The sequence below is a fragment of the Amblyomma mixtum genome, chromosome 6 (genome assembly GCF_055824585.1).
Source record: "Amblyomma mixtum isolate Tamu chromosome 6, ASM5582458v1, whole genome shotgun sequence".
Lineage (NCBI taxonomy): Eukaryota > Metazoa > Arthropoda > Arachnida > Ixodida > Ixodidae > Amblyomma > Amblyomma mixtum.
The window spans coordinates 93,044,617-93,066,386 of NC_143017.1; the positions used below are offsets into that span (position 1 = coordinate 93,044,617).

The window sequence follows — 21,770 nt, forward strand, 5'->3', positions numbered from 1 at the left end:
AGCGTTGAGAAAGTAACAATTGAGTGCAGTAGTTGGTAGAAGTTAACACTATGCCAATAAATTTGAGACCTGGAAGCATAAACAGAAAAAAACCGGGGGGGGGGGGGGGGGGGCACTTTGTGGACCTTAAGTGCGGTAAGGCGAAAGCCTATAGCGCGGTGTTGCTGCTTGTGTCACTGATGTGTGGTTAAGATGTTAATTAAGTGCACAATTGTTTGTGAATCTTAAATGCTGGAGACACTGGTGGGCGTTTGGGAGGCATCCGTCTGTTTCGGCGCCTTTCTGCAGACACTCTCCAGCGTCCTAGACAAGGAGAAGTACGTATGCGTTGGCAGGAAGTAGCGTAGCCATTAGCTCGCTCGGCTGCGGAACGGAAGGATGGTGGTTGGAATCCCATTGTGCACGAAGATTTTTTTTTCCTGGTCTGACTAGAAAAAGCGTGACACCTCTGCTGACAACCTTCTGTCGACAACGATGAGGGATTAAAGGCTTTCGCCTTAAAAAAGAAAAGTGGACATGATTACCTTTAATAACATATAGAATTGAAGGATAGTGGGTGCCCGTATATTTAGTCTGGAGATAGCCCTTCTTTCTTCTGAGTAATGAGGCAAACACACGTGCACGATTTGTAACCGATAACCCTTAAACGCCTAAATCCTGACGAATATCAGTACAAGAACGTGATCAGTGTATTAGTGCCCTATGGGTTAAACAACTGCTGCCAGCGCCTCAAAAAGATGACGGAAGTTTCGGATCAAACAACTTTGAAAGGATTAGAAAAGGGTACATATTGCTAGTATCACTGCTGGCAAGGGCAGGGTTCGTGTGCAAACAGCCGCCATAATAAAGGCATGGAGCTCCCTTTTAAAGAAGGCCGACACACGACATGATTAATCGAGGATGGATAAAAAGAAAGTCATCCGACGTAAGCCCGTTTTCTACGAGTCATCACATTGACAACAGCGGGGACTACTTTGAATGTATATATACAAAAAAAAAAAAAACTCTTGAACTACTTTGGCAAGTTGTGATTGAAAACTGGAGTCTCGTAAGTAGCTCTAAGTCTGCTGAAGGAAGTGCCAGGCAGACTGCCATGTCTGGGTAAGATGATGACAAAGACTACACTAGCTCAGGATTTTTATTAACAGATGGGGCTCTGAAACGCTTTTTTGGCTATCATAACAAAACATCTTGGAGGCAGTAGGGCATGCTACGAGCGATGTCTTCCAGAAATTTTTTTTTTTTTGGTGGACAAAAGGAGCAGTTAAGTAAATGCGCAATACCTAGCATGTGCCGTGTCCAGTGTAGACTATAGCGACTCTGCCATCTCCTTGCTCACAAAGCCGCGGTAGTCATTGCCAGCGGTAATCGGAATTCGGCGACAACAGTGGGATGCAGTGATTTCTGACAGCAACGGTAATATAGATAGTGTCGCATATCATTCTCTTGAAAATTTTATTTGAATGCCACCCTTTCTGGTTCGCCAGTAAACATTGTGAACTACTAGTCCATCTGTTAGGCCTTAGCCGGGATTGTATACTTTGGGTTAATCCTTGCCTGTTTTCAGTGCGTCTAATTTTGCTGTCTAAACTGTCGAGCTCTTTTCGTTCATTACCTTCGACCAGTTCGTTCTATAGTGCCCCAGCCTTTCAGATCATGGCACAGAAAATACTAAACAAATTTATAGACAACCTTAGAACTTTGAAACCTGCGTCCCCTTGAGCTCTTCCTAATGCATGGCAAAGACAGGAGACCGCTGCCATGTTTTCTACGGAGCATTTCACAGGTTGACTGAAGCTTCTTTATTTCAGTGACGAACTTAACCGTCAGCTCTGAACAAAATTTGGTTAAATAGAATTTCTAATTCAAGGAGCTCTCTATACCCTGTGCTATCACTTATTTAAGCAGCCACGTTCACATCCTGGACACAACTTCGTCAGCTTACTTTGAATCTAGACGGCGCCTCGTATATAGGCATCGGTAGATGCCGGGAGAGGAGGAAAGGCTACTCACGTTGACCTGCGTCTCGGCGATGACGCGCGTGATGGAGGGCTCCTCGGTGACGAGGCCGAGGTCGCCGATGCAGGCGGGCGCAGGCACGTAGTCGACGAAGTAGCCCTCGTTGAAGAAGAACAGCGTCGACGCCGAGTTGGGCAGCGACCCGTCCTCACGTTCCTCGTACTCGCCCTCAATCTGCGAGCGCCAAGAAGCGCGGCAAAGCTATAGGTGTGCACTGACCCCCCACGCGAAACAAGGAACTAACATGCAGGAATGACTGATACCTTCGAAAAAAAAATTCGGGGGACACGAGTTCCTCTTAAGGTCCGGCAGCTGCTCCTCTTACACACGGAGACACGGACACTTTCGTATATTACACGAAAGATGATACGACATACATACAAAGCCTCGCAGCCGCCGCGGTGGCTCAGCGGTTATGGTGCTCGGCTGCTGTCCCGAAAGACGCGGGTTCGATCCCGGCCGCGGCGGCTAGAATTTCTTCGGAGGAGAAATTCTAGAGGCCCGTGTACTGTGCGATGTCAGTGCACGTTAAAGAACCCCAGGTGGTCGAAATTTCCGGAGCCCTCCACTACGGCGTCTCTCATAGCCTTAGTCGCATTGGGACGTTAAACCCCATAAACCAAACCAAACCATACAAAGCCTCGCTTTAGCCAAGTCGCACGAACATGCCTCCGTGGCCTAGGGTAGCGTGTCTGACACGCAACCCAAGAGTCAGCGCATTTAATTTGCTTTATATACTCACGTCTCTTAAAGACTTGAGTCTCTCTGCGATGTTCGAATCACCAGTTTATTACTGCTATAATCATCAATTCTGCCGCTCCACGCGTGTTGTATCCACCTTTTCGACCAATCTGGAGCTTCTTGACAACTCCGACAGACCGCGTCGGATTCTCCGCTGAAAGGGACCCTAAACGCTGAAGCGTTAAAATTTACTTCCACGATGATGATGATTACGAAGGTTTGCTTTCAGCGTCGCAAGGTCGGCTTGGAGAAACGGAGCCACGTTGAACGTCATGGAGAGTACAGGAGGATGATATGAATGCGATTCTTAAAAAGTCCATACGGATGAACTGATGCATATGACCAGAAATCAGAATATTAAAAGAGGAAAAGGGAGGATGCAATGGTGGAAATTACCTGCCTAGTAGCCTCACTGCATGCCCGTCCTCACTTTCGTCAGATGAAAATTACTTCTGCACTCCGAAAGCAAGAGACATCTCAGAAAGCTTCCTGGACCTGCGTCGCTACCGGCGTTTAATATGTTAACTGAGTTGAGAGTGCTGGAGAGAAAAACGGCAGAAAATAACTTCGCTACACCGTTTGTGCAGCTTGCTCATTAGCGTTCCCAAAGTAACTAACTTAGCAAGCACTGGTTGTAGTGAAGGTCATTAAGGCTATTTTAAATCAACTGGGCCAGTTTTAAACTCTATTATAGCTTTAATAATTATAAGAGATTGAAACTCAGTTTCTGGTAAAGTTAGCCACAAACAGGCCGACTTGTACAGCTAAAAGAAGAAAGGCTTTCAGTCCATGAGGGCTAAGGCAGCAACGACAAGGAAGATCAATTTTAATGAGACTCGGACTCTTAAGCTACTATTTCGACGCAATGTTTTGGAAGCCTGTCTGCCAGTCGACACCATTTTTTTTTTTCACTGCCAACTTTAACATGCAAGTATGCAAGTAAAAACATTAAAGGACTAGAGCGTGCGCCGCTCAGCGCAAGCAGCTATTGATATTCGCTGAGGCTCCATTTTTTCTTCTTTGCGTCCATTCCAACATGCGTGAACAAAGCGTAATAACATGATTTAGGGCACTGCTATACGACAAGCGCTTCAGCTCATTTTCTTGAAAAAAGACCTGCAGCTTTCTTTTACGTTGATCGCTGCTTGTGCGGTGTTGCTTGGGTAATATGGCGCATAGGCAACTAAGGCTATCATGCTGTCAATTTTGGGTTAAAAATTTGCCTGCTTGTGCTAAAAGACTGAAAGGTACTAATCGCGGGGCCTGTCACAAAGAGCTTTTCTTGTCATCGTTATGCTTTTGGTGTTGTGCTGTCCCTTGCTGTTTTGCTGTTGTATCTCTCTTGCCTGGTTTGAGCTCTTTCAAGCAATTTTGGTGTGACAGTTAGCGGTTGGTTTGTAATGAAGCAAAAACAATGGCGCGTCAAGATTGGACAGAGTGAGACCATTAATTCGAGACATCTAGCCTCCACGATAAAAACAAAGAAATCGAGTATGACGTGCCAAAGCACTTGGTTTCGAATTATCTTAATTATTGCCTAAACACTGCCCCAAATTGTCCTTCGAATTCGCTTCAGGTCGAGGGTCAAAGGTGGTTCCAGAGACTTGTCCGCTTCAGTATTGCTAGTGAAGTAGTGCCTTCGCATTGAAAGTTGTGATCTCCCACGTACTTTTAATATGCCGGAATACGTCAGTATGATGGGATTTTCTTCCTCCCGCTCCACGATGACTTCGGTTGGAGCGAAGGACACCGGTCGGATTCTTATCTGAAAGAAGATTGCATGCAAAGCTTTCCTCTGTGGCATCGTACTGGCGGCAACACAAAACAGAACCAGTGCGCTCGTAACAAACACTCGACTCGAGCCGCTCAACTCACCGCTAAAAACTGGCGAATGCTGTCAGAGTTGATCCACGGGATGACCCGGAGCATGGCGATCGGTTTGTAGCTGGTTGGCAAGCTACGCGCAGCGGCCAAGATGCTCATGTGCCGACTCCGTACGGCCTGCGGAACAAAGCGGGCCATGTTGGCCACATGTGAGCAGCCTGTTTGCGAGACGGGTAGGATGATGTGGTCATAATTTGAATGTAGAGTGTGTGCTGTACATTACTAAGCTGGTGGTTCATTTGCTACTACGAGAACCGCGGAAGGTCCAGTTTCACTTCCTGGGATAGGAGCTACTCACATCAAATGTATGCACTAATAGTCACCGAAAGTTTCGTCGTTAAAGTTTTATTTTTATTGCGGAGCCAGTGAACTTCGCTAAAGGCGAACGCAGCCTTTCCGGTCGCCTCACCTGGCGCAGGTTCTTGAAGTCTTCAGAGTCAAGAACGCCGTCGCGCTGCATCTCTGTGATCTGTTTGGACAGGTCGTTCAGGATGGTGCTGCTGGCCTGGCGACTCCGGAAAGAAACCATTATTCCCGGGAACTGGGACTGCGTGTCAGAGAATGCCCCTACTGGATTCTTCTGTGTTTCTTTTTTAATGGTGATCCGCGTCCTCGCCTATTCTAGCTGCATACCCGTGCTATGCAACAACGAGAATACCAAAGCAAAGTTCTAAAATATGGCCTAGATGTAGTCATGGACCGAAATGAGACTGCAGTCTTTCACGCTCTGAACCACATTTCAAAGGCCTCCAGCGGGCTTCACACTCTGAGCCCAATTGAGACGATCAATATGAAAATACCCACAATTTCATGTACTTTCTTTACGGCTGATGTATGTTCCTGTTATCAGTATAGAGCTTATACGAAGTTTAAAAAAGCTATGCGTTCAACACATACAGAAGCCTAAGGTTAGATACGGACTCCGTTTGACGCAACGCACATCATGCGAAGGCCATACAGAAAGCACATAGAAAGCGCACGGATTCCCTTTTGTTTTGCACATCATAAAGTCTGTATTGTAGCGATTCCGCATGCGGGCTTATACGGAGCGTTTCGACAGGCACCATCTCTTTCTCCGCACCTGGAGTTCGGCGAGCTTCTGGAGGACGAGCAGGCGGTTGAGCGTGGCTCGGCCGCGGATCTCCATGGCAATGTCGGCCGAATCCACGAACTTCCACACGTTCCTCTGCACTTCCTCTTCGCCGGTGACGATGGCGTGACCCGCTTCGTACGCCGAGTAAATCACGGCGTCCAGGTACCGGTGGATCAGCTCCGAGCATTGGACAAGGAGCAGCTGCGTTGAATGGGTACGCCAGCCAACGTGAACTGTTCGTTCTGATACCAACGCGCCTAATGAGTGCTTTACAGAAAGGCGTTAGACGACAGACTCTAAATAAGCACCCAACCGCATCACTGGACAGCTCCCGAAAAAATTTTGCGGGACGCATGGAACAATTATTTCTCTGATTTCCAGATACCCAATCAACTGATCACTCCAGCGGACGGAGCCTGCACAAACCTTGATCGCTTCCAGGCGACTGCGCTAGTTGGCTTGTCCGCGTTAAATTTTTTCATGCAACCACATCGCGTGAAATTTGGTCCGGAACTGAACGCTTTCGCTGAAAAAAAACTAATTTTCAATTGCTTGCAAGCCGCCTACACAAGAGAATATTAATTCCTCAACGCAGTTATCCAACACCTGCGCATGCTTCTAATCTATTTTGCGGTAAAACATTAACCGTACGTTTGTCTACCCCAATTAAATCGCACTGTGCCCAGCATCGTTGTGTTTTACGAAACGCGATATTTAAGAAATAATTTCACTGCGGATACGGAAAGTTGGGAGATTTCTGAGAAAGTAAAGTTTGTAGTCATGCATACGCAGTTGTAGCTATGCACGAGACAGTTTCGTGGAGTCCAACGATGCTAAAGGATATTTCTTTATAGCTACGAGCGAGCTAGCCGCCAGATTTTTAACACCTACATGAATTGTCAAAAATTTTGCAAGAAATAACAAACCAATAGACCTCACGTGAGATCTTCTTAGAACTGACATTGTATTGTGCGGTTCCTGTCACAATTTGATGCAATAATTGAGGCGCGGAAACCACATCACTGATGTATAAGGCTGTTGATAGCGGGCATGGCGGTGGCATTACGTACCTCGACGTATTTGATGGCGTGCGTGAAGCGGGCGGAGATGACGACGATGAAGAGGATACTGAGCATCTGCTCATAGCCGGCGCCCGCCTTCAGCACACGCATCACCACGTGGACCAAGAAGACCATCGTGCAAGACGCCAGCAGGATCAGGTCCAGCTTGTTGTAGTTGTCGAGGTTCACTACCTTCTGGCCGTACGCTGACAGCTGCGGCCGCCGGGAATGTATGTCAGCGTGGAACGTGTTTTGACTTCCGCGAGTACTATAATAACTGCAGCCGCTGCGGCAAAGCAAGGTACAGTTCTCTTGGACATAAATTTCAGTTGTGAGGCAGCTGTCGAATATTGTAAGATACTTATGAACATATTGTTTGGAACGGTCTTATCTTCGGGTGCGTATCAAAAAACATGCTTTCGAAGTATATCCTGCATTCGCGCCGAGTAGTTCAAAACTTGTAGAATTTTCAGCATTTTTGACAATATCAGAAAACTACAAAATCCCGAGGAAGGATATGCACATATATTGATTGCAAACGTGTAAACGTCGTCGTGTTTTCGCGCTGTTAAAAATTGATTGCAAAGGTGCAATTTCATGGTATGAGAGAAAATTGTGTTCGTAAGGAACTTCCCACAACTAACAAAGCAAAAAATGCGCTTGCCAGGAATTTAATGGTATGAGACGCAGCAGTTTTTTGTACAACCCATTGCGCGTTAAAAAGCGACAGCTGATAAGTACCTTTTGAAAAATTTCAGTTCACAGTGTTTGAACAAAACCTTCATGCAGTAATACCGCTCGGCAAAGCACACGTACAAGCTTTAAGGTTAGACGTGTCTAAGATTGAAAGAAGCCTGCACGAGGAGCCAGCCAAGGACAGCGGCACATGTCCTAAGCTTATTTTCGCTTGGTTCCCTACTCGTAATATTCCTTCCCAAAACACCTAACCAAACTTAGCCTCCTTTGTTCCCCATATTGGGAGAGAAGCTTTAAGCGCACTGCAGCTTTGCCAGTGTACTTTAAACCGTCAAAGCTGCACCACTGAACCAGAACAGGTAGAGGCTACGAGGCTTACAAGTTTTGGGACATTCGAGGTTTTCGACGAAAATATTTGAGGGTATGAAGTGAATCGGTAATACCATTCCGCCGACTAAGCTTATGCGAAGCCATGGCTCGGTGTCAGCGCCTATGTTGGACTGCGGTGGCTACATGGACTGACCATGGTGGCGACCTCGACGAAGAAGACCGCCTGGTAGACGAACTCGACGAACATGACGACCGTGAAGTATCGCTCGTTGCTGTAGGCGGCTGCCCTTAGCAGCCCCACCAGGAGCAGCACGAATGCCAGGGTGGTGTTGGTGATGATGACCTCGTAGCACTCGTGCTCGAAGAGGTCCATGAGGCGCTCGTTGAGCGGCTTCACCACCTTCTCGGAGAGCGACGCCGACTCGTCGTCCAGTTCGGTCTCCTCGTGCCGAGGCTCACCCAGCCGGTCCTTCTGCGAGAGACCGGACGGGACAAGACGGTAACTCTCGCGTTGAAATGCCACCAGTCTTGATTGAGACTTGCTCGCCGACTCTTGCCGAGACTTGCTCGCCGACTCGCCGACTCTTAGGATCATTCAGCCTCCAAGGAGTCGAACACGCTCTCCGTTGCTTTGAGCATAAAAATAACATTTACGGGTGTTCTGCTAGCTGCAGAGTCACAGTATCATAATTGCAATGTAGAACCCCAAGGAGCATAAGCAATGGGCTCAATATATGAAATGGATGGTTTCACTGTGTCCTTTCTAGGACAGGCCTTTGCGAACACATTTACAATATTGGGCCGATTACTTGTGCTCTTTGGAATGTCAACGGAGTGATACAAAGCTCTAAAACTGGAAAACAAAAATCAGTTATCACTAGGATACAAACATGCGGCATACTTGCTGGCAACCCGAAACCGGAATGTATATAGGCCAGAAGGAAGCGTGGTTCTTCGGTGAGATAGATAATGAAAGGTGGTCTGTAATACTGTGGTATGTGGATGAACGCTGACGTGAACTCATTTGGACTAAAAAAAAGTGTAGCGTAACAGGTCACTGCTGCGTGTAGAACGATCAGGTTATGGAGAGAGTTTGTGAATACTTACCACCCAGATAATCCATTGTGGAATATCGACAAGTGAGTTGATGATGTCGATGTCCAGGTATCTGCAAGGAGAGATTTCACAGCATTAGCAATTTCAGAAAGGTATCTCTTCTCAGGTGGAAGGTACTCATCTTCTGTCCCTACCTCAAGAGATAACAAGGAAGAAACAGTTTTTCAGAGGAGGTATCAAAGTCTCGTGAGTGACAAATGACTCTTACATTCACGAAATACTCTCGTAACTGTAAAGTTTCGGAGTTTTGCAGTTTAGTTTAGGGAACCTTGTACTGATATAAAAGAAGGAGCCGTTATCACTGAAAACCATTCAAGCAGCTTATTCGCGGCTCGGCTCCGTGGCGTTTTACAGTGCTAGAGCGCTTCCGAGTGAGTAGTTCAGCGCAAAGTATTCCCTATTTCATACTGCATTTTTAGCACCAACGAGCGTTTTTTTCAGCTTTTCCCTGTCATAACTTTTTCTATGCCTGTAGACATGCCTCCGTTACGTGCAGTGTACTGCAGGTCACCTACGGCTCTAGAAATCCTACAGAATGAGAGAGGCGTGACTTGCGAGGTCAAACCCCGAGTAAAATGCCGAAACTGGCTGATGCTTCGCTTGCCTATTGAGACTTCCCATAGCGGGTACCCAGACTGTTCCTTTCACGGCCTGGACACGGCTGCGCTAGCCGAAGCTAGAGCTGCCAACTTCACAACGAATTCACCTTCGGTCGATCGCTGCGGGCAGTGCTAACAAAGAAAGGATCACCCATAGGTTTTTGCGTCGAAAAGGCATCGGTCGAAAGATCGGATCTTGATTACCGCTCGATACTAAGCCGAACTAAAAGCCCAGAGTACGGTCGCCACGGGAATATAACCGAGGAAGACTAAAGGGTACATTCAATTGGATTCTATATGCGCAGCTGATACAAGGCACCCTCTATCGGTTTTCTTTTGCCAGGCCGGATTTACGACCGTAGACATAAAGTGGGAGAGTGCTGAGACAGTAGAGAGTAGAAAGAGTAGAGTAGGGCCTCCGTTCGTGAGATCAAAATGTCAGATTTAAGCGCATCGTTACGCTTACGAAGAGCCATTATGTGACACATTTAATTGGCATCGCGTGCTAGGTTTAAGATTTCGATCCTGCATGTAACATACCAGAGGCGCTATAGGGCGGGCTTTCGGTTTAATTTACACCACTTAAGGTTCCCGGAAAACTCACTGACATCGCGCACTACAAGGGGGTTACAGTACTTTACCTGTATCAAAATGCTGGCGTCGCTGTTCGGATCTTCATGCGCAATTAAAATCTGAATAGGTATCGCGACGGTCACTTTTCGCTCCCCTGCATTATGGTGGCGGCGCTATGCTCCTCTCCGCGTGCCGGGTTGAGGTATGGACACAAATAGGATCATCACAAATTAGAGATCGTACTGATTAGATAGTGCAAAGAAACCTGAGAGCATGTCTTGGATGGTACTGTATGATAATGAAGCGTTTTTGACTGCGACAGGAGTTGAACATTACGGCGTATTTTTTGTTCTTTCCGCAGCTTCGTGTTTATTAAAAGCCGAGCTTTGTAATGGTTTGTTTGGTTTATGTGGCTTAACGTCCCAAAGCAGCTCAGGCAATGAGGGACTAAAGGGCTTCGGATTAGTTTGACTACCTGGGTTCTTTAGCGCTCTAGCTTTCTAAAAATCATCGAGACAGCATTGCACAGTGCATTGCAGTGTAACAGCTCTCCAATTTCTTAGCGTCGATCAGATAGTCTTTCAGCAACCCGTGCTGAACTGCAGTGGCGCAATTGGCGAGAGTACGCGCATGCGCAAAGAGCGCTTGCCCGTTGCCGCTTCGTGTGCTCGACTGTTCTGCCTGCGTGACTACCCCTGCTGCTCGTTGCTTGCGTCGCGAGCAAGGGACGGCGCATGCCACGTTATTCCGTCTTCCGTGTCTTGTCCTTTGTTGCGTTTCATCGGCTACAAGCTACGGCAAAACATGATTTGGTGTTCATTTAACTGAAGCTGTAAAGAAACACTCCTCGTTACGAACGGTTCTGTGTTCACTTGAGCTCTTCTAAACCCTTCAGAATGTAGTTTCAAAGTGAATGATGCAAGTTCCTGCTTTAAACTCACATTCTCTTGTCGTACGGGTACTGCAGCGCTGCCAGCAGGGCGAGCATGGTCTGCTTTTGGACCACTCCTTGCCTGTACTGCCGGGAGTAGCTCACCTGCGGCAGAAGAGGTACGTACGTGTACAACACGCTGAAGCAGCATACAGGCCGGAGCCTACCGGGAGTGTGCGCTGCCACCGTCATCTCAAACGATGGATCTCGAATAGAACAGGACTTCGGTTTGAGCTGACTGGCTCATGTTAGTACGAAACGGAAAGGCAAAGAGAAGAGATTAAAGAACAAAGAAATACAAAAAAAGAATAACAAAGCTAAGGGGCAAGGTGTGTGTCAGCCCGAGAACTTTGCGGAGGACTGTTCAAGTCAACAGTACTATTTTTAGTGTACTTGTAGATTACTGTGCTATGGTGCATAGCGCTCAGAAGTATACGCCACAAAATGGAGAAATACCAGGGATATTTTCCACTCCGCAGTTCTCCCCTTGCAAGTGATTAAAGATGCGGAGGAACCAGGATTACGGCAGCAGTAGCTGACTTCTATTCTTGCTCGGCTTATTCAAACCAAGCCAGCCAACTTACTGATTCGATGCGTAGGACGTTCTCCACCGCTAGCGCCTCGGCATGGTGTCTCCTACGGGCGCTGCGCCAGTGGAGTTTGTCCTGCTTCTAAACGAAGAGAAAAAGGAAGAAACGTTCACCTTACGTTTACAATGCATTCAACATGCGATGTAGCACGTAAGATGTTTCTATCTTCAGCATCTCAAACAAAACATCGCGTGTCAGGAAACAAAGTACGAGCAGAGGATGACTTCCCTCTAACCACCCCAGCCACGGTTTTGAAGCTTGCTTCTCAGATTTTGTGCCACCCACTGACAAGAATACGGGTTCTCAATCCAGATACCATATATATTCAGTCCTTTTCACGAAAGTATTTTATTCAAAATACAGCTTAATGTTTCCCTCTGTCGAGCATATTTCTAAACTACACGCTACACATTGCGCTGTACAAGCACTGATTGTATGAAGTGAAGAAGTCAGCGCGACAGAGCCACTGTCTTGCATGGAGTGCACACGAACTCTGCCTATAGAACGATATGGTTGCACAAGATTACTTGCGCCGCCTCACCTATGTGTGCACGCTGTGATGTTGTGGGTGATGCGAACCATATAGTCTTAGAGTGCCCGCGTTTTTGTGCCGAGCATGAGACACCCCTGTAAAGCCCGAGGAGACTGAACGCTCATATGGACGAAGTCTCACGCATCGTGTACCCTGAGGCCTCTCGAACTGAGAGACGATTATTGCCACGATCATGCTGAAGCTTTTAGAGGGCACTGATCTTATGGGTCAGTGGTAGCGACGAAATATCTGAAATAATTGACTCAATCGGAGTAATTGCCGACAATGCCGCCTCTATATTTACGCCACCAGCACTACCCCCTTCACCGAAGTCAGCGCGAAAACTACAGGAAGACAAGAAGAAAGAAAGGGCTGGGAAGACAGACATTCACAACGTTGCTTTAGCGCTGGCGCATGTCAGAGGTAGTACTGCACAACATGTAATACCAACTTCAATTTACTTCATTACCAAAGGTGCCTGATTTCGTAGTAAAAACTAATCATCTTTGTTAAATGGCTAAAGCACTGCGTGATGAGCAGTTTATACTCCCAATTGTTCTTGTCGTGCGCAGTGTCGAACTCCTGCGTGATGCCAGCAGCTCTTGCTTAAATGATAACGAACTTAACAGTGTGCAGGCGCATTTGAGGCAGCTTCCTGTGCCGCGTTACGTTCTTGGCAGTCCAAGAAAAGAAACTCGCACTTGCCTTGAATCGGGGCATGGTCTCGAGCGGGTTCCGGATGCGTGTGTTGCGCATAACCCAGGCCTTGTCGGCCACCAGAAAGTACGGGTTGTTGCGGCTGACATGCGCCGCCACATCCACCGCTTCCTGCAAGTACGCCACGGCGTCCTTCATCGTGTGCCACTCCACTTCGGACACGTCCAGGATGCCTGCGGGAAAGGGCCCAGGGAACGTTTCTCGCTTTCGGAGAATGCCTCGTTGAAGCGGAGTTCTCTTACGTCAGCGTTTGTTCCCTTACCGAGCATCTTGAGGAGGTACGGAGCGATGGTGCCGTTTATGAACTGCGTGAGGATCATGTCCGAGGTGACGTACATGAAAGACTGGAACATAAGGGAGAATAGATTTCAGCCAGCGCCAATTCCTATTCGCTGGCTTGAGAGTGCCATTTTCGAAACGATCGTTTTCGGGCCGCAAAGCCGCAACACAAAAGGTTGGTTCACTGTCGACAACCTAGTTGGAAAGCTCGGCTTGTGTTGGACAAAGCTCTTGTAGTACAAGCACAAAACCTTATCTCTACGATCTGGCGAACTAGACGACGGTGACCTTCGGGAGCGAGTTGATCATGCTCAAGTGTTCCGCAGCGCTCTGCGGCGCAACCGTCGGATACTTCTGTGACGATATGATGATGCGTATACATCTACAGCGGTGAGATATGCGGGCTTGCCTTGGTCAAGTTCTCGGTGTGCACATCCTGGAAGATGATGTGGTAGAGAGTGGCAAGCGACACCGTATAGGTGCCTTTCATGCCCAAGCCAGCGAGTGCGACGGCCTGCTTGGCCGAAATGCGGTAGCCAAAGTGGCCGATCACTGGGTAGAGCATCAGTACCGCGACGCACCTGCGGCAGGAGAGCATGAGCGGCAAATTCTTGGAGGACCTTTTTACTGCTATGTTGATGGTCAGTATATCGTAACAGTGGAAGCTTCTGTACCTAAGAATACAGAAATCTTTAGGCCACCTGCGCGGGCCACACTGGGCTCTCAAGGTGACCGCTAAGATAGATCACAAACATTTTCGACCGTTTCATCCACTGGAAGCATACAAACCTAACGACTATATCACTTGCGGCTCCTAAGTGCAAGTAGCTTGTAAGAAAAGCGTTCTGTTATGGTTAGGCGGCTGATGTTTGCGGCAATTATTACGTTGTTTGAAATCTCCTTCCCGTTGACGGATGCCCGCAAACTCACTGACCTAGCTTTCCTGGAGCCGAAATTCAAAGAACTGAGCTTTATTGATTTCGAAGCCAGCTAGGGAATCCGACGAGATCTTGACGGGAGAGCCTCTGGCCAAGAGGCAGAGGACGAAAGGCCGTGTAGTCACTTTATGGCCAAACGTCGCACACCGGTGACAAAGGCAATTACAGAATTATGGCCCTATCAAAGCGGGCGAGTTAAGTGCACTCAGAAGAGTGCCACTCTTTATAAGTGCACTTTGCCAAATCTAAACGTTGCAAGTGGAGCATCACACTCTGAAGAGTGCACTTAGCTTAGGGTGTGTTCCGTGAACACACACCGCTGGCCGAGTGCATAACCTCGCCGGCAGCGGTTTCAAAGGCACAGAAGGTAATGTATGAAAGAAAGGCAGAAGCGCTTATTTTAGCTGTTGAACCGCTTGGAGTTGTTTATCGGTTTCAGCAAGAAGCAAAACACAACACAGAAACGATAAATAATAACCCTCCACGCAGCTGACATCGCTAGTCGTAATGCGGCACTGCCACGACGCCATTTACATTGTATTTTTTTTTTGGGAATCTTTTGAGGGGGTGAACATGTGCTGACCTCGTCATTCGTGATGTGAAACGCCTGTGTGGCCTGTGCAGCTTCGTCGAAATTCCCGATCGTCGCGACCTCGTCGTTACCGCCATGCTGCTTACTGTCGCACTGCCACGGGTCGCCGTCATATTTTGTTGCCAGAATTCTGTACAGGTCAAGAGCTCGTCTTGGCCGGCGCTCACTTACAATACATAAATAATATAAAACATTTGCCCTTTTCTTTGCTAAAAAGTTGCATAAGTTTCAAAAAGATAACATTCGACAAGAATCTGTCTAGTAGGGATAAGAATAATTTCAAGTTAGAAAGAACGGCAACCAAAAAAATAGTTAACAACGATTGAGAATCTACTCGTTTCCTTGATCCCATGGAACTGCGAGTGAGTTGCAGATGCCATTTTAAGCCTTCGTTTAGTCATGCGCTTGTTCACTGAACGTAGCCCATCGATTTAAGAGGCTGGAAGGGAACAGTTGCCCCTCTTACATCCGCAGTCTAAACTGTCTCTCGACCTGCGGCATATTTTAAGCCGCACTGTTGAATTATTCAACCACAGAAGAACCGAAAACTGAGCGAGTTTGTGTATATTGAAGCAGTAAAAAAAAAAACAATGCAGTGACGACCGACAAGAACGAAGAAAGATGGACAAGCCTCCTATATTCTTCAACATGAATTTTGAAAAAAAATTCGAGAGACATTTGAGCGCCGCCGTAAAGTTATGACGCGTTGATGTAAATGGGTCCCTTCAGGGACCTGGGGTCCATTTTCCACATCATGATCTTGATAGGCACAGAGCTGTTTATTTTATTTTGGTTTTAATTGTTTTATTCATTTACCACACAACACATAAAACATCCTTTTGACCAAGTTAAACAACTTTTTTTCTGGCCTTAATCGATTGTTTCTTATCTCATCACTGCCTTGATTGCAATACTGGACCTTCTCTCTAACATTTCTGTACATTCCCGCCCCCTCACAGTTACATGTATACTACCTCCTCTCTGGGTTACTTGTCTGCCTATGAACAAACCTAAATGCTATAATTTTAGTGCTATTCCCCTACTTTTACCCTATATTTTATATAATGTTGTAAATAACATGTGTTGATTAAAAAAAAAAAGGATCCTCAGCGGTCGAAGGACATCGAGCCCGGCTCCCGACTCGAGGATTCGAGCCGCGACTCGACCTCATTTTTCTTTTCAGAGCAATTGCACTTCCTTCTATACAGGCACTACTTAATGGTGGTGTTTCAACATCATGAACCTGTAGGCCAATGAGGAATTGTGTAGTGACATTATCACTGTTGCACTGTTCGATCGCTGTATTCTGTTTGAATTGCCCGCCTCGAGGTCATGTGGTTGTGACGTCACAAACTTTTCAACCAATGCAGATTTTCTCGACACGCCAACGTCGACGCCAACAACTACGGCGGTTTCTCCACTGAACGGGACCGGGAGGCGTACTAACCGCATGGCCATCTTGGCGACGTAGCAGAGCACTATCTCCTCCCACTCGTAGCTGCGGAAGTAGTTGATGAGCATGTAGGCCGTGAACGTGGCGCAGATGAAGGTGGTCAGCGTCCCCATCCAATCGAACAACACCGACCAGAACCTGCGTAGATTTACACCGACGGGCCATGTACACAATATGAAGCATTAAAGGGTAATAGCGGTGAATTCTGGTGTTTCACGTATCAGAGGAAAACTTTGATCCTGTTTAACATCAAATTTCACGGCCAAAATTTTGAGTTTGGGTAGCTTGCAGGACATAGTATGAAGGAGAGCAGTATAAAGCAATAAAGTTCAATAACACAAAGAAATACAATAAAGGGCGGAAAGCTGGGCTAGTTGTAGGTTGTTCATGATGAAAATTTGTGGGCGCGCACAAACAAAAGACAGAGAAGAAGCCACAGGACAAGCGCCCATGGTTTAAAGGGCTTAGTCATTTTTCAGTTCTGATCAGGGCCCAGAATGGTCTTAATAATCTCTGCTTTGGGATAACGGTAGGGATAATTTTTTAGGAATACTGTGTATTCTAGTTTGGAAGCGTTAGCCTCCCAATAATATTTTGCTCTAAGCATGTTGAACAAGAAGATTCTTTTGGTAATTGGCGCCATTAATATTTAGTGTTGTCATCGATCACAGATACTTATTTTCGCTCTAAACAGAGTCGCGACCGTATTGCCTCCAACGTGTGCGCCGTTATCTCTGCGCCGCGCAGACCCCCCCCCCCCCCCCCTTCACTGGGACAGCATGGCTTGTTTTCAGTTTTCTCTTTCTTCAGGAGTATGATATTTATTGTTAGAGGAAACGGTGTCTTGAGAAAGAGAGAGCGCGCTTTAGGAATGCATTCGTCAACCCAAAACAATCAAAATACCACGGAATTGCCCATTTTAGCCAGTACCATTCCCCCCCCCCTCCTTTCCCGCCCCTATATATCCCGCAAGGGTGGGATGGACATGAAAACTGGTTGGTACCGGGCGGCTCTGGGATAGAACCCAGCACATTCCGAATTCGAGGCAGATGCCCTATCACAAGGCTATTGTTTTGGTATGGCCCTTCAATAGGGCTGCAACAAACAAACAAACAAACAAACAAACAAACAAACAAACAAACAAACAAACAAACAAACAAACAAACAAACAAACAAACAAACAAACAAACAAACAAACAAACAAACAAACAAACAAACAAACAAACAAACAAACAAACAAACAAACAAACAAACAAACAAACAAACAAACAAACAAACAAACAAAAACAAACAAACAAACAAACAAACAAACCAACAAACCAACAAACAAACAAACAAACAAACAACAAACAAACAGACAAAAACAACGTTTTTAGCAAAAGCCTATCGATGCAGCTATGCAACTAAGAAACAGACAGAACGCCCACCCCGTATCGCGGATTCTAGCCAGCAGGTTTCGGCGTTCGGCAGGCAGCCAACGTACTGGCAAGGCTACGTCGTGTAATAACAACGCTCATATTCTTATCCCAGTTTGTTCTTAGCTTCAGTGACTGCAATGACTGCTTTCTATCATTTATGGACCGTCTTGTTTCGCTGAATTTCCCCGAACTCAAGGCTCTTCCCGAAGAGTTTATCCTTACACGTTTAGAAACTGCGGATTAAAATAAGGGGACTCACCAACTGGAAGGTTCCAGAAATTACCTAATGCTGACAGCGTCTATCAGCTGTGCAAGCAACTAATATTCAGGGCTTTCTCCGCTTTAGCCATGCATGAAACTGCCGTGAGCGTTCCGCCTGATAGCCTTGAGTGGAGTGACCTTCAGCTGACCTCCGAACGTTGTATCTATTGGCAAGCTGCCTATTGATATGTTGGCCACATGAACAGTTCCTCAAATCAAGTTTTATTCTAAGAAAAATTTTAATTGTGCGGCAACTGTGGCATATTGCAAGGCACTGTCACGAAAACATTGAATGTAATGGTTCGTTGCCGCGATGCGTAGCAAAACCTTTCTTTTAAAGTTGTTCCACCACTCGCATCGAGTATAAGACTGCCACAGAAGAGCGGAGAATGTTTTTGACGATGACAAAAAGTAATAGCACAAAAATGCGAGCCTGCCTAAGGGAGGTCTAAGAACATATTGATTGTTACAGCGGAATTTTAAGATATATGAAGAAAATTGATGTTCGTAAACTATTTCCCGTTGAAAAATGCGCTTTTCCAGTTTCTAGGTTTGGGTACGATCAAAGAGGAGTTCTTCATTGCACCTGTGGCGTAGAAGGGGTAGTGATAAGGTCAGTTACCTAATAACCCGTTAGCATGATAGAAAACCTACTGATAAGAGGTAGAGGGATTGTTTCGCTCCCATTATAGTGCGTGATTAGTGCTCACGATTCGAGGTAGCCCTCCAGCTCGGTGCACGAGATGAGCCGGTGCGAGGTGACCACCATGGTGTAGACGATGACGCCCGTCACTCCAGAGCTGTTCAGCGACTCGAGCAAGAAGAAGGTGAAGTAGGTGCCGCACATGACCACCACGATGACCGAGTCGCTGCCGAAGGTGATCATTCTCAGCACGGTCATGGTGGCGGCGCCTAGGGCACACCCTACGGCCACCGCCACTAATTGGTTCTGCAGCGGGAACAGCAGCATTTCGTGGTACTCTGCGGGCAGAAAGAGAGGTAGAACAAAAAATTATTAGTGTGCGATTGGTACACCGAATCGAATGCGAATATCCGCGCGTATTGATTATTCGCACAATGAATAATCGCGCTGAACCGCGAAGCGTCAGTGGTAGCAATGCCATACGGTGCTTAAAACTAATGGAGTCAGGCTGCAGCTCTCAAAAGAGGCAAAACTGACCATCAGGGGTTACTCAACCCAAGGCCACTGCATGTACGTCAAATATAGGAAAATTACCACTTTCTACTCAGAGCAACGAAAAAAATTCGCCGTGGCTTAGCTTGGTTAAGCCCGGTAATTGCGAAAGCAATATCCGTACCTACGCCATGGTTCAGCTGGTAGTGTAGCTGGTGGTGGTGCTTGTAGTTAAGACTTGTGGTGATGCATCGGTTATACAATCCAATGCAATCCAATCCAATGTAATGTAATCTAATCTAATCTAATCTAATCTAATCTAATCTACTCTAATCTAATGTGATCTAATCTAATGTATTATAATCTAATGTAATCTAATTTAACCTAATTCAATGCAATCCAGTTCAATCCAATCAAATCCAATCCAATATAATCCAATTTAATCCAATGTAATGTAATGTAATGTAATGCAATGTAATCTAATCTAATCAAACCTAATCTAATCTAAGGCCGCCGGTGGTGGCACCGCCACTACTCGCAGACGGCGCGAGATGGTCGCCCAGCTCTTCGGCGTGACGTCACACAGAGGTCATGCGAAAGGTCATTTCATGTGCACCGCCGTCGCACGGCAAAGGCTTGAAAGTGCAAGTAGTAAAGCTTTCGCTTTAAATCTAGCGCAAGATATAAGTAAATGAAAGGAGCGAGAGCAGCGAGAGAAGGCGCATCAAGGCACGGCTTGCTAAACGTGCCTGCACACTGCAGCATCGCGAAGTTTTGGAGGCCATGTATGAGCATCACGAATGCCGATAAGTACATGGACCGCGTGGTGGAGCTGAACCCTCCTCCCGCGCACAGCCATTGCAGCAGCATACTGGGCGGCGTCGGAGAGGAAAGCCTTTCTTAAATTGCGGTCGGAGTTAACTGCATCGCGCCTTATCGAATCTCATGCCCATTATTCGAAATGTATTTGAAAACTTGAGAGCATATTCGATTGATTTGGAATCATTTTTAACGTGGACTAAGTGATTCCTTCATCGAATTAAATAGGAGCGGGTCCGATTACTTTGCAGAAATTTTCGAATATTCACTCACATTTCAAAATTTTATTAAAGGCTCAGTATAGGGCAACTGCGTAGAGCGCAAAATGCTATGTTCAGGACTTCCTTAAGGCGCAGTCCGTAACACATCTTCTAGATGACTGCAGCAACGCAGAATCTTCTTGCCTTTTCTGTACTCCAAGTGTCTGGCTGAAATACACACTAACTTTCTGGAGTCAGACAAAGGAACAGGTAGTCGACAAGCTTATAGGACATAACATATTGGCTCTATTTGCGCCTGCTTATCTAACTGTGAGGATGTGTTCGCAAAATCAATAATACGTCCTTGTCAAAAATTTTCTTAATACAAAAAAATGGAAGCAAAAAATAAAGGTGGAATAAGAGAACAGGGTGGTTCTTAAGCTCTGAATCCACATTTCTGCATTCTATTGTAGTATAATGTCCCAATATGATCCGCAGAATTGGCCATAGGTATTTTAAAGATTTCCACGCCGCTGTTTGAAATAGATGTGAAAACAATCTACCACTGGCAGGGCATGCTATTCTTTTACTTCTTCGACGTGAGAAGTTGCATTCGTTATTGAAGCACGTGACACCTCTCAGTCGGCAGACTAGAACGATCTTTCGTTGGTCAAAGCTAAAGCTCGGCGTTCCCTTCCAAAATAAATGAAAGGTAATACAGCAGATGTCAAGTTGGCTTGTTATATACGCTGCTAACAGAAATCAGCGCAATGAATAGTGTTTTTCGAGCTGTAGCAAGGAGTTCGCCGATTTAAAATGTGGTTTACTTATATGCCCTAATTTACTTACGATTTGTATTTCCTTTCAGAAACCCAAAGACACACCACGTCATGGCAGTACTGAATAGGGCCTCTGACTGGATCATTGTTGCGAGAACAGGATAGCGACCTGAAACAAGAATAAATAATTATAACTCAACACACTTCAAGACCAAAGTGACTCCGGAAAAATGTTTGCGTTACGATTCCGTGGTACCAAAACTGGAGTTCGTGCGAAACAGGCATATCGAACAACTTCCGTTTGCCACTCAGGTTCTCTACCGTTTGCTAACGCAAGCACAGTGAACATCAGCGCAGATTGCCTATAGACAATCTCGGGATAGAAAACGAGTGTCTGTTAATGGGCTTCAAGAATCGCAACTGCGATCAGAGGTGGCCGGTGGTGAATCGAGATTCGTTTTTTGTGTTCTGACTCGGAAGACCAGTGGTGAAGGTGCAGTCGGTTAAGGAATCCGGTGCTGACGCGGCAACTGCGGGCACATGCAAGTGCCGCCGTGATAGTCTGGAAGCCTCGTTCGCTCGGTGGCGCGCGTGAGGTAGCTATCTAGATACAGCCCTTGTCAAAAATATATAGCAAAAGGAGTTTGCCTCTGGGCCATGCACTGTGCGACCGCTTTTGAATCGCCAGCATTCCAAGTCTGTCGAAGGCAAGACAAGCTCTCCCCCGTCCTCTCCCGTCCAAAGCATAGGGCTTCCAGGTACTCAAGAGAGCCGCATTGCATGGCTTAAAACTGAACACCCTGTGCAACGTTTTTAACAAAGGCTGTATATCGTATACGTCATCCCATAGTGGCCTTAGTCGACAGCCAAGAGAAGGAAGGTTCACACGTTTAGGGGCTGCGGTGGGGGGAATGGTGCACTTCATTGCCACTAACCTGCCAGGTAACTGACTTGCGCCGCTAGAGATGCATGCAAAAGCACGCACAACGGCTAATCAGGAGAGCGGAGAATGTG

At 46.5% G+C, this 21,770-nt stretch overlaps 1 protein-coding gene across 1 annotated transcript in view; it reads right to left on the minus strand.

Annotated features, from left to right (window-relative positions):
- LOC149339707 (sperm-specific sodium:proton exchanger-like) overlaps positions 1 to 21,770 on the minus strand; it is a 35,306-nt gene that overhangs the window by 3,888 nt on the left and 9,648 nt on the right. The window contains exons 5-20 of the mRNA XM_089550547.1: positions 20,827 to 20,925; positions 18,534 to 18,804; positions 16,139 to 16,282; positions 13,571 to 13,742; positions 13,145 to 13,226; positions 12,871 to 13,055; positions 11,628 to 11,714; positions 11,054 to 11,148; positions 8,932 to 8,992; positions 8,018 to 8,296; positions 6,808 to 7,011; positions 5,726 to 5,938; positions 5,054 to 5,191; positions 4,636 to 4,761; positions 4,430 to 4,525; positions 2,014 to 2,193 (exon numbers count right to left, since the gene is read on the minus strand). Of these exons, the coding sequence (XP_089406673.1) occupies positions 2,014 to 2,193; positions 4,430 to 4,525; positions 4,636 to 4,761; positions 5,054 to 5,191; positions 5,726 to 5,938; positions 6,808 to 7,011; positions 8,018 to 8,296; positions 8,932 to 8,992; positions 11,054 to 11,148; positions 11,628 to 11,714; positions 12,871 to 13,055; positions 13,145 to 13,226; positions 13,571 to 13,742; positions 16,139 to 16,282; positions 18,534 to 18,804; positions 20,827 to 20,925 (2,432 nt within the window). The remainder of the gene's footprint in view (positions 1 to 2,013; positions 2,194 to 4,429; positions 4,526 to 4,635; positions 4,762 to 5,053; positions 5,192 to 5,725; positions 5,939 to 6,807; positions 7,012 to 8,017; positions 8,297 to 8,931; positions 8,993 to 11,053; positions 11,149 to 11,627; positions 11,715 to 12,870; positions 13,056 to 13,144; positions 13,227 to 13,570; positions 13,743 to 16,138; positions 16,283 to 18,533; positions 18,805 to 20,826; positions 20,926 to 21,770) is intronic.